The 13,384-nt window shown below is 33.9% G+C and overlaps 1 protein-coding gene across 1 annotated transcript in view; it reads left to right on the forward strand.

Moving 5' to 3' along the window:
* LOC145256450 (solute carrier family 22 member 21-like) overlaps positions 1-13,384 on the forward strand; it is a 93,008-nt gene that overhangs the window by 63,620 nt on the left and 16,004 nt on the right. Inside the window, exons 6-8 of the mRNA XM_080115376.1 lie at positions 4,406-4,540; positions 6,122-6,207; positions 13,158-13,278. Of these exons, the coding sequence (XP_079971502.1) occupies positions 4,406-4,540; positions 6,122-6,207; positions 13,158-13,278 (342 nt within the window). The remainder of the gene's footprint in view (positions 1-4,405; positions 4,541-6,121; positions 6,208-13,157; positions 13,279-13,384) is intronic.

Consider the following 13,384-nt stretch of genomic DNA (forward strand, 5'->3'; position numbering starts at 1 on the left):
TGTGTACATTTTCCTACGCAATAACTCTGTTAATTTTCAGTCTACAGAATCAAAATTTTATATACAGCGTACTGAGATTTATGAAAATCGACGTGATTCGTTTTCGGCCAGAAATTTCGCTGTTAAGGGGTCAAAGTTCAACGATTTGACATTTGAGAACTCTACCAAACTCCTCCGACAATTTTTGGTCCACACACTTGAAATTTTAGTTATATATTCCTTGGACATGGATCTAACTTAATAACTTGATTTGAGCCCAAAACAATAAATTTTAAGGGATCATAATAGGGGTCAAATTTAAAAAAAATTATCCCTTTTTTATATATATATATATTTTTTTTTGCTCAGCATACACCTCCAAACACCCGGGCAACGCCGGGCTAAAGTGCTAGTATTATATACAAAAGTAACATATAACCTTTAAATCGTTTTCTAGTAGCATACGTGGAATTTTAACATTATATATATATATATACATATATATATATATATACACAGAGAGAGAGAGAGAGAGAGAGAGAGAGGGGGGGAGATTAGTGTAAGTATACCTGTGCGCAGAGAGCTATTTCGCTGTCTACGTCAACATAATCCTCGAATAAACTATAGAATTGAACACAAAAAAAGGCATCAGGAAATATGCAAACATATAGAACTGTCACACACATACATATGGTTTTGTGAGGTTTAAACAAAGATAAAATAATAAAGAGATAAAGTAAATAAATAAATAAAAAAACAACTGTAGTTCAGAAAAAATTGCGCAAATTATTAACAATGCGGCATATAAAAACAACAGAAATCACCTGCACATCTATCTATCTATCTATCTATCTATCTATCTATCTATCTATAAAAGTGAAAGTGTCTGCGTGTGTGTGTGTGTGTGTGTGTGTGTGTGTGTGTGTGTGTGTGTGTGTGTGTACATTTCCATACGCAATAACTCTGTCAATTTTTAGTCTACAGAATCGAAATTTGATATACAGGGTGTGGAGATTTGTGAAAATCGATGTGACCTGATTTCGGCCAGAAATTTGGCGATTAATAACTTGATTTGAGCCCAAAACAATAAAGTTTAAGTGTCATAATAGAGATCAAATAAAAAAATTGATCGTTTTCTGTTTGTTTGCTCAGTATACACCTCCAAACACCCGGGCAACACCGGGCCGAAATGCTAGTATATCTATAAAAGTGAAAGTGTCTGCCTGTGTGTGTGAGTGTGTGTGCGTGTGTGTCTGTGTACATTTCCATACGCAATAACTCTGTCAATTTCTAGTCTAGTTTTCGGCCAGAAATTTGGCAATTAAGGGGTTAAAGTTCAACGATTTGACATTTGAGAACTCTACCAAACTCTTCAGACAATTTTGTGTCAACACAATTGAAATTTGAGATATAGGTTTCTTGGACATGGATCTAACTTAATAACCTGGTTTGAGCCCAAAACAATAAATTTTAAGGGGTCATAATGGGAGTTAAAAAAGAAGTGACCGCTTTTTTTTTTGCTCAACATACACTTCCAAATACCCGAGAAACGCCGGGCACCTATGCTAGTCTATATATCTATAAAAGTGAAAGTGTCTGTCTGTGTGTGTGTGTGTCTGTGTACATTTCACTACGCAATAACTCTGTCAATTTTCAGTCTACAGAATCAAAATTTGATATATAAGGTACTGAGATTTGTGAAAATCGATTTGATCGGTTTTCGGCCAGAAATTTGGCGATTAAGAGGTCAAATTTCAACGATTTGACCTTTGATAACTCTACCAAACTCCTCCGACAATTTTGGGTCTACACACTTGAAATTTTAGATATCGATTACTTGGATATGTATCTAACTTTATCCTTTGATTTGAGCCCAAAACAATAAATGTTAAGGGGACAAAATTGGGGTCAAAGTTTTAAAAAATTACCTCTGTGGTCTCTACCAAATTACTCAGCCGAATTTTGGTATAAACATTTGAAAATTTACATAAAGTGTATTCAGACATAAGGTAAGCGTTTTAATCGTTTTTAGCTGAAATTTTGGCTTGCAAGGGGTCAAAGTTCAAAAGGTTTGACCTTTGCGGTCTCAAGCAAACTCTTCAACCAATTTTCGATCTAAACATTTCAAATTTTACATAAAAGTTATTCAGATATGCAGAAATCTTTTAATCGGTTTTGGGGCGGAAATTTGGTTGGCAAGAGGCCAAAGTCGAAAGAGTTTGCCTTTGCGGACTCTATCAAACTCCTCTGCAATTTTTGGTCTAAATACTTGAAATTTTAGATGTAAGTTACCTAGACATTAGTCAAACCTTTTAATATATATATATATATATATATATATATATATATATATATATATATATATATATATATATATATATGCACATAAAGTTATGAACAGTACATAGAGCCCGAGCAAAGCTGGGCTGAACTGCTAGTATAGAAATAAAAGTAATCAAATAAGTGTTATTTTTCCCAGCCAGCAAAAATTATAACTTACAAATGAAAAAGGGAAGTAACCTAACAAATTCACATCTTTTTTTTTAAATAGCACTAAAAACACTAACTAAAAGGAAACAGATTATCTTTGTATGGCTACGCGAAGCCAGAAATACATAACGCAATTATAAGATTGCGGTTCAGATTAGCATAGACTGTCGTTAACTCAGATAACAGCGAGTACTACCATACAATATAAATTGGATAAAATATAAAAATCAGTGGATAATTGGGTCTATAACAATAAATACGAAATCTGCATAAATTAAATTATCGTATTTAAATATATTTTACGACCGAATAACGCTAGTTAGTACACATACGCGCGCGCACGCACGCACACACACAGGTACATAATGATTGCTACTTCTTAACAGAAGTTTGCTATCTCTTCAGTTAAGTGTTATTGCGTCCGTGTGAACATAGGTGACTTTTTAATCCAGCTTTAGTACTCCATGAAAGTTCACAAATCTGACATAAAAATTTTCCTTCTTGTAAAGGTGATCGCATGATAATATTGTGAATCCTCTAATGTCGTGTCAGGTCACATTTAGATTTGCAGATTAGACCACAAATATGACAACTTAGCATTGCCAGATGTGCTGTAGAAGCCTCCTCATAAGACTGTTGTTCCTGTCTTTAATTGCATGATTTCATATAATTAACAAAACCAGCTTTTAACAAAAAGTATCTGCTACACGTAGTGCAGTTCCTGTTGTAATTTCTCTGACATTATATTATCGTCTTGCTTTTTAAAAACACGTATTAAGAAAGCAAGATCTACACGCTGCTCTTCAAAAATCTTACAACTTTCTCTGATGGGTTTTCTCCACAGTGATCGATCTTTCGTTTGGACTTCCATGATGATTGCAACGTGTTGTCAGACGAGTGCCACTATCTCAGACATTTAAAATCCATGAGCCCAAATGTCTGAGGGAGTATCTATACAAATATGATGTTAAAGAGTCTTAGCTTTGTACGACAGCTAAGTCTCTCTCTCGGTTCAAAATGTTGAGATCCAGCAACAAGCCAGAGCAAGATAGCCAGCAACAAATTAAACTGCAGACCAGCTTAATGCGGGTACTGGTCTTCCGCTTTAGTGTTTTTTAAATCAGAGATTTGCTTCTCCTAGAAAGGTTGCCTTCACCACGGCTTACGGGAGCCCTCTCCACCCCAATACACATATACACACACACAAATATACACGGTGCTAGTTCATTCGCCCTTTGGAAGGTCTTGTTTTTAATCCTTCAGGGAGACTAGCCGCCCTCCTCACCAAACAAGTGTGGTGGGGGAACCAGTTTAGTCGCCGGTGACCCGACCATGAGGCAGGTAGTACTGGGTTACATGGTACCAGTAGCATATGACATGACCTGACATACATACATACATACATACATACATACATACATGTGTATGAAGGTTCTATACAGGCGAGCCCTTTCGAGAGATAGCAAATTGATGATTCATAAATAAGTCACGTTGCAAGATTTTGTCGGAGCTCACTTTAGAATCACACTAGTGTGTTTACATTGAAAATATACAAGGCGTATCTCTTTCACATTTTGTTGCGCTGGGCGAATAGTTACTAAACCGGGGTTCATAATACTTGTATCCGGGTTCGAATTGTCCGACCAGCAACACAAAGAACGCTGGAGAAAAAGAAGGTTATCTCAGAAGCAGTTGTTTTTCTCCATCTTCTTGTTCATTTGCTTTTTTCATCCAATGATGAATCGACAGAGAATCGAAAACGGTCACATGGAACTTATACGACATGTTTGTTCTGATTTTTAAAGATCAAATGAAAAATAGAAAAAATAAAAAAAAGGATTTACTTAAAGAGACGCTCTCCGTTAATTTTACCAATGTTTATTCATTAATAAAAACAGATCAGTAATACATTTATCCTCCGATTGTACAATTGCAGATTAATGAACGGCCTGACGTACAACATGTTTTATATGACGGCGGCTCAACTATCCGGAAATTATTATCTGAATTACTTCCTGACGTCGTTGATGGAAGTGGTTGGCAATATCATTATGTTCTTCATGATTATGAGGTAAGTATTCGAACACACACACACACACACACACACACACACACACACACACACACACACACACACACATATATATATATATATATGCATATACAGGGTGACCCAAAAAAACGGACCCCGACTCTAATTAGGCCCCGTTTCTTAGTGTTTTGTCCGAATGAAATGAAACTTTGGTCATAACTAGTTTATTATATTCAAAACATCATATCAAAACACTAGGCTCTTTGGCCTTTTTCTCTGTTGACTGTAAAATTCTCAGAAAAGCATTGAATGTCCTCTGTTTTTTGGGTCACCCTGTATATACATATATATACATATATAATATATACATGTACACACACACACACACACACACATATATATATATTGTCTAAACAAATCGAGCTCCGGCATTTGGACGATGTCAAAACATCGTTAATTCACTACTCGCACAGCAACAACCGAATAGCGTAATGGTGAGAAGCTTTGACTGTCGTATGGGCGTTTGGGTTTCCATTTTAGCTTGAGGTAGTTGCCTGTCTAGCCGCACTGATGAGCTGTGATAAAGCGAAACAATACTGTATGTGGATGACTAGATATTAAGTTTAGTTTGGGACTAACGAGGTTTGAACTGTTTGTTGCCGTTGTGCATCATTGTTGGCATGTTTTTTAGCCGATCTTGTAACAGTCATAAATAATGATTTATATTTCTTGACTCGGAGAACTGTCCCTGTTAAGGGATTTGGTTACACATTAACTAATCGGCTTTTTCTGTTGATTAAAGAAGGTCGTTTTCGGGTCAACATGGACGAGAACATTGCAGAGAAATATGAATGATGCTTAAAATAAAAGTTATAAATCTGAAAAAAAAATGTTATAAATTTATAAAGTTATAAATCTATTTATAAAGTTATAAATCTATTTATAAAGTTATAAATCTATTTATAAAATTATAAATTTATAAAGTTATAAATCTGAAAAAAAAGTTATAAATTTATCATGGTGATATATTTTAGCAAAAATAATGCACATAAAATAAATTACAATAGTTTAAAATGCCTCATTTTACAAACCGGTAAAACTTTTGCACTGATCGGAAACACACACACACACACACACACACACGCACGCGCGCACACACACACACACACACACACACACACACACACACACATATATATATTATACATAATAAGTTTGAAGGTAACATCAATAAAAAATGGTTTTATTTGTGAATTAGCAATTACCTTTGGGATGGAAAGTACTAAATCTCACGAAAGTAGCACCATCTCATTTTGAATTAAAATCTCTTCAAGAGGTTGGTGGGTTGCTTTTGTTTTACGGCATATCAACTCTTTTGGGTTATTTAATGCCGACTCCAGATCAGAGTGAACCTGGGAGCAATGTTAATTAAAGGGTGACCCCACACTAATACTTTAATAAATAGCCAACTCTAAAATGCCTCATGGTGATATTCATGTATCAAAGTATATATACATATATATATATACACAGCGACCCTACAACGTTCCTATACTAGTAATATAAATGTTTAAACTATTTATTTCATTTTTTTCTTTTTCATTTTGTTTTAATTAACAGACTTGAACGCAGAACAACTATGGCATTTTTCCAAATTTTATCCGGATCAGCTTTAATACTGTCGGTCATTATTAATATCATCTTAAGTAAGTTATTTCTTTTTGAAAGCCTTTGTTTTCCTGGTGAACGACTGACGTGATTTAATAACATTTAAAAAAAATATATCCATTGTTTTCATTAAAGAACATCTTGATCTTCTTTCTTTTTTTTTTTTTTTTTTGCATAGTTCAATCTCATTCAGAGTGGAAGTTTTTGGTATTTGTCGTCTGAAAAATCGAGCTTCAAAACGATACAGATCTTGTGAAATTCTGTCGCCTCTGTAGAAAATTTTAGGCAGACATGCAAACATACATACATACATTTATATATTAATAGCTCAAATTTTCGACCCAAACCGATTAAAAAGCTTACCCTAAATATGAATACCCTTTATGTAAAATTTAAAATGTTTAGACCAGAAATTGTCTGAGTAATTAGGTAGACACCGCAGAGGTCAAATTTTTAAAACTTTGATCCCTATTATGACCCCTTAACATTTATTGTTTTGAGTTCAAATCAAGTTATTAAGTAAGATGCATGTCCAAGAAACCTATATCTAAAATTTCAAGTGTTTAGACCCAAAATTGTCGGAGAAGTTTGGTAGAGTTCTCAAAGGTACAATCGTTGAACTTTAACCCCTTGACAGACAAATTTCTGGCCGACAACAGATCAGATAGATTTTCTCAAATCTCAGTATCTCAAATTTCGAGTGTGTAGACTAAAAATTAAGAGTTATTGCGTAATGAAATGTACATAGACAGACACACAGACACACAGAAAGACACGTTCACTTTTATAGATATACTAGCATGGTTCCCGGCGTCGCCCAGGTGTTTGGAGGTGTATGATAAGCAAAAAAAGCTGTCAATATTTTTTAACTTTGCCCCCTATTATAACCCCTTAACATTTATTGTTTTGGGCTCAAATAAAGTTATAAGGTACGATCCATGTCCAAGGAACCTATATCTAAAATTACACGTGTTTAGACCCAAAATTGTCGGAGGAGTTTGGTAGAGTTCTCAAAGGTCAAATCGTTGATCCTTGACCCCTTAACAGCCAAATTTCTGGCCGAAAACCGATCACATAGATTTCCCAAATCTCAGTACGCTGTATATCAAATTTCGAGTCTGTAAACTAAAAATTGACAGAGTTATTGCGTAGTGAAATGTACACAGACACACAGACACACAGACAGATAAACAGACAGATACACAGACACGTTTACTTATATATATATATATATATATATATATATATATATATATATAAATATATATATATATATATATATATATATATATATATATATATATATATATAGACTAGCATTTCAGCCCGGCATTGCCGGTGTTTAGATGTGTATGTTGAGCAAAAAAAAAAAAAAAAAGTGGTAGTAGGAAGGCAGGCTCAAACCAGTATCGCAAAGGAGGAAAAGAACGGGGTGAAAACTGACGTTTATGCTGTTACGACCACCGCCAAAAGCGAAAATAGTAATGTTTTAGCCAATTTTTCGATATTTATCGCCTGAAAGGTCAAACTTCAAAACGATACTGATATAGGTAAAATCCGTCACCTCTGTCGAATGTTTTAGGTCGATATGTAAACATACATACATACATACATACATACATAGATTTATATATTGGTAACTAAAGATTTTCGACCCAACCCGATTGAAAAAAGCTTACCCTATTTCTGAATACACTTTATGTAAAATTTCAAATGTTAAGACTAGAAATTGTCTGAGTAATTTAGTAGATACCGCAGAGGTAAATTTTTTAAAAACTTTGACACCTATTATGACCCCTTAACATTTATTGTTTTGGGGCTCAAATAAAGTTATAAGGTACGATCAATGTCCAAGGAACCTATATCTAAAATTTCAAGTGTTTAGACCGAAAATTGTCGGAGGAGCTTTGTAGAGTTCTCAAAGGTCAAATCGTTGAACTTTGACCCCTTAACAGCCAAATTTCTGGTCGAAAACCGATCACGAAGATTTTCCTAAATCTCAGTACCCTATTTATCAAATTTCGAGTCTGTAGACTAAAAATTGACAGACGTATTGCGTAGGGAAACGTACACAGACAGACACACAGACACACAGACAAATACACATTTTGCATACTGTCTTATTAAGTGTTCTTGTTAGTAAGAGTCTTAGTGTGTTCATGTGTGTGATCATGTTGTTGAGTTTTGTGAGATGCTAGATATTATATATATTCATTGTGAGTGATCATATTGTTGAGGTATAGAGATAGGTCTTATATATAACGAGACAGACAGAAAGGGTACAGATTACTACCGGAGTGCCTAGCATGTAATTCAATGAGAGGAGATTTACGAGGGACGTGCAATAAGTAATGCCCCTGACCCACTTCTAATTGTCTGATCAAGCTGAAATTTTGAACGTGCAATGATTTATATCTCTACGGATTATGTGGCAAATTACAGCTCTGAATTAATTGTGGTTTCTGTTTTACAGGTGTTTGAACTGAATCAGGTGTGAAATGGAGCCTGTTGAATGTCGAGCAGTGATCCGGTTTTTGTATTTAAAAGGACGCACCTCACAGGAGACTTTTGATGAAATGAAAGAAACTTATGGTGATAATGGCCCATCATATGACCTTGTAAAACGCTGGCATCGTGAATTCAAACATGGCCAGATGTCTGCGGAAACAGCTCTCAGACATGGCCGTCCCCCTTCAGCCATTGATGAGGCATCTGTTCGCCAAGTTAAGGTTGCCATTTTGGAAGATCGGCGCATTACTATTCGCCAAATAGTCCAAGATGTCAAGATTAGTACAGGGTCTGTGGAAATTATCATTCATGATCATTTGCATATGCATAAGGTGTCCGCTCGATTGATTCTCAGGTTGCTCACACCATTCCAGAAGCGAGAACGCGTCGAGTGCTCGAGGATGAATTTGGACATGTGCCAAGAAGATGAGTCCAAGTTTTTCAAAAGACTGATTGCACAGGTGAAACCTGGATCCATCACTATGATCCAGAGACCAAAGCCCAGTCAATGCAGTGGAAGCACTTGGACTCACCACCTTCAAAGAAGGCAAGGGTGCAGCCCTCCGCTGGCAAGGTCATGCTCACAGTCTTCTGGAACCAGGACGGAGTAGTGATGACAGATTTCCTGGCAAAGGGTACCACAATTACAGGAGCCTATTATGCTTCACTTTTGAGGAAATTAAGGGAAGCTATCAAAATCAAGAGGCAGGGCAAGATCAACAAAGGTAACCTCCTCCTGCAGGACAATGCTCCGGTTCACAACTCGCATGCCGCCAGATAAGAAGCATGGGCGTGTGGTTATGAAATCCTTCCACATCCTCCCTACTCTCCTGACCTTGCACCCTCCGACTTTCACCTCTTCCCAGCCATGAAGTTGTTTTTAAAAGGAAAGCGTTGCCCAGATGATGCAGACTTGATTTCTGAAGTCACATCGTGGTTGGAGGACCAAGCTCGGGTGTTCTACAAAAACGGTCTCCAGAGCTGCATCAAACGATGGGAGAAATGCATAACTCTGTGTGGTTCCTATGTAGAGAAAGACTAATAACTGTGTCAAGATTCGTTGCTCTACTGCTATGGAAAGTGGGTCAGAAGCATTACTTATTGCACGCCCCTCGTATGAATATCTTGATAGATAGACCGAGAGTGCTTTTGACATTTACGTTTTGACAGTTGTACATTTTTATAAACACAAAGTTCATATTAATACAATTTCACTTTACTTTTATTTTGGTAGAATGACACAACACAAGACGGCAGTTATGAAATATTCAGTGTAGCTTACTCGCCATATATATTTTATAACTTACTAACTAGCTCTACCTACGTATTGAGCACTTTTGAAGTAAATACTTAAAGTTTACGCATAAATTTATACTTTCGTATATTAATTTTATGTGAGTAAATGAAGTAGTTATATATATATATATATATATAAAGCTGAATATCCTAGAAAAATTAATAATGAAAATAAAAATTGAATTAATTATTATATTTATTAATGCATCAAAAATTCAAACAGGGAATCAACACAAAATAAATATTAAAAAGCTATGAAAGGAAGAGAATTGTATTTCATTTTGAATTTTTGAATTTTTTATTATTTATAGAGATTATATAACCTAGTTTTAAGTTCTTTATATGGTTAAGTATTTATTCATAGTTCTTAGTTTGGTTGTTTTTACAGGAAAATCGTTTTTTTTTGCATTGCATAACATGCAAAGGGAAAAGAGAAAGAATATTCCTTTCTCTTTGGCAAAACTCAATCATGTTATGCAATGCAAAAAAAAATTAAAAAAAAAACAACGATTTTTCTGTAAAAACAACCAAACTAAAGCGCTATTGATAAATATTTAAACATATAAAGAACTTATATATATATATTTCCGGCAATTTCTACAAGAATTAAGGGAAATTAACCTCCTATAAATGCGAAAGGCGTTCATAGCAGAGTAATCTGCCAGAGAGTAATCTACAGCCGGATATCGGAATATATATATATATATATATATATATATATATATATATATATATATATATATATATATATATATATATATATATATGTATAAGAACAATGAAAATCAATGTTTGGTGCATCCTGGGTCAAGAAGCCGATATCTTCAGATAGCCTGGTCTGCCAATATCAGGGTTGTGTCTTTGAAAATGTACCAAAACCTATGAATGCATTTAAAGAATTGTAGGAAAATAAATAATGGATGTTGAATAAAAAAGATGAAAAATGTTTACCGAACGGTATATATATATATATATATATATATATATATATATATATATATATATATATATATATATATATATATATATATATATATATATATAATCGCTTTCCCTTACTGGGTTTTCGCTGAAACATTTATGCTTATGTGTAGCCATTTGTTTGTAAACTAAATTCACTTATTTTGGCTCTGTCTAAACATTGAGCACTCTTTTGGGTGACACACTTATATATTTTGTTTTAAACAAACAAATAATTACTATCAATACAATATATATATATATATATATATATATATATATATATATATATATATTAATTACCTACAGACACTAATGTTTCATACTTCCCGGTATCATCTGTGCAGTTATGATTGGGAGTTTCGAAACTGACCACGAAGCCATCTCTAACTCCATTAGCAGGGGACAAAACATACGGCCAACGCTAACCGCGAGAGATAAAGTTGAAATTTAAACATTTATTATTAAATGTCGAGACCGCAGTCCCGAGTTATCTAATTATTATAATATCATGATCTGCCCATTCTAACTTAAGTGACCGACTTTCATTTCAACTTTAAAGTGCTCAACAATAAGAACCGAGTTCGTACATTATTACTGTAATAATTAAAAAAAAAATATCTACAGACGCTAGTGTTTCATACTTTCGGGAATCATCAGAGTGCAAGGATATATATATATATATATATATATATATATATATATATATATATATATATATATATATATATACAAAATCAAATAAACGAAACCTCTTTCCATAATACACAATACAATCATGAAGATTGAAAACAAAAAAATGCTTTAAGGCCTTAAAGAACTTTCCCCTACTGGGTATTTTCTCGTTTATCGAACGTTAATTTAATTTTATATTTTTTTAATATCTTTTTATTTCTTTTATTTCTTGTTTATTTTATTTTTTACTTCTTTCTGTCACTTGACTTTTCATATTTTTTCTCCTATTTTTTTATTGTTTTCATTCTCTTACATTTTATTAAATATACGTGTCTTTTAGAACTATTATTACCTCTTATTACTGTATAATTCTTATATTTTTACAGCTATCCACCCCATATCCCTTGGTATTTTTAGCATCTTATTCTACCATCTGTTTTTCCTCTTTCTTATTCAATTAAAATCTTTGTATACTGCACCCCGTATAATTCATACCCTCACATTAATTATCCAACTATTACTCCTAATAACCGATTTCTTTTAAGTACTGTTATAATTTCAGATACCGCTTCTAAAATATATATTGACATAACATAAACCCCTTATTTCTACACATGTGTTTAAATAAGCGACTTCTTTCAAGTAACTTGCCCTAAATTATCTCCGAGAGTTTAAACACACATACTGTCCATATACATTAAACCGACTACGACAGATATGCTATATACCTACCTGCATTATATAAGGGCCCGAGCAAAGCCAGGCTGAACTGCTAGTAAGCTTGAAAAAGCCTACCTATATTATATACTAGCATGGGTGCCCGGCGTTGCCCGGGTATTTGGAGGTGTATGTTGAGCAAAAAAAAAAAAAAGAAAAAAAAAAGCGGTAAATTTCTTAAATTTTGATCTCTATCATGACCCCTTAACATTTATTGTTTTGGCCTCAAATCAAGTTATTAAGTTAGATCCATCTCCAAGAAACCTATATCTAAAATTTCAAGTGTGTGGACACAAAATTGTCGGAGGAGTTTGGTACAGTTCTCAAAGGTCAAATCGTTAAACTTTGACCCCTGAATCGCCAAATTTCTGAACAAAAACCGATCACATCGATTTTCCCAAATCTCAGTACGCTGTATATCAAATTTCGAGTCTGTAGACTAAAAATTGACAGAGTTGTTTCGTAGGGAAATATAGACACACAGACACACAGACAGATACTTTCACTTTTATAGATATATAGATTACAAACTATACTTCTCCTATATCACAAAGATCAATATAGTTCAGTCAATGAGCCCCAATAATGTATTATGCTCCTAACGCAACTGTCGCTAGACATCGCATCCCTATTATGTTACCGATCATCTTCTCTACTCTTCTGATGAGAAGCATTAGGTTTCGAAATACCATGAATAAATGAATAAATCTATCTATATGTATATTAGTATATAGTTATTATACCTTCATTTTATTTCTTTATTAACTTATATACATATGAGTCAATATATATAGAGAGTTTATATGCTCATTTATTCATCTTTTTTTTTCAGAATCTAATGCTGCGGCTGGTACGGCAAAAGTTATCCTTAGTTTGATCGGAATGCTTGGAATAAGTGCTTCCTATTGTATAATCTGGTTGTATGTTCCAGAAATATATCCAACGAATCTACGGTAAGTTCATTATAAATATCAAAGGGTGACGGTACTTGTTAAAAAAAAAAAAAAAAAATGAAAATATTGAAAAAAAAGTTTAAAGTTTACGCATCCGTTTTTGGAC

Source organism: Euprymna scolopes, chromosome 32 (assembly GCF_053919585.1).
Source record: "Euprymna scolopes isolate OS-2025 chromosome 32, ASM5391958v1, whole genome shotgun sequence".
NCBI classification, from domain to species: Eukaryota; Metazoa; Mollusca; class Cephalopoda; order Sepiida; family Sepiolidae; genus Euprymna; species Euprymna scolopes.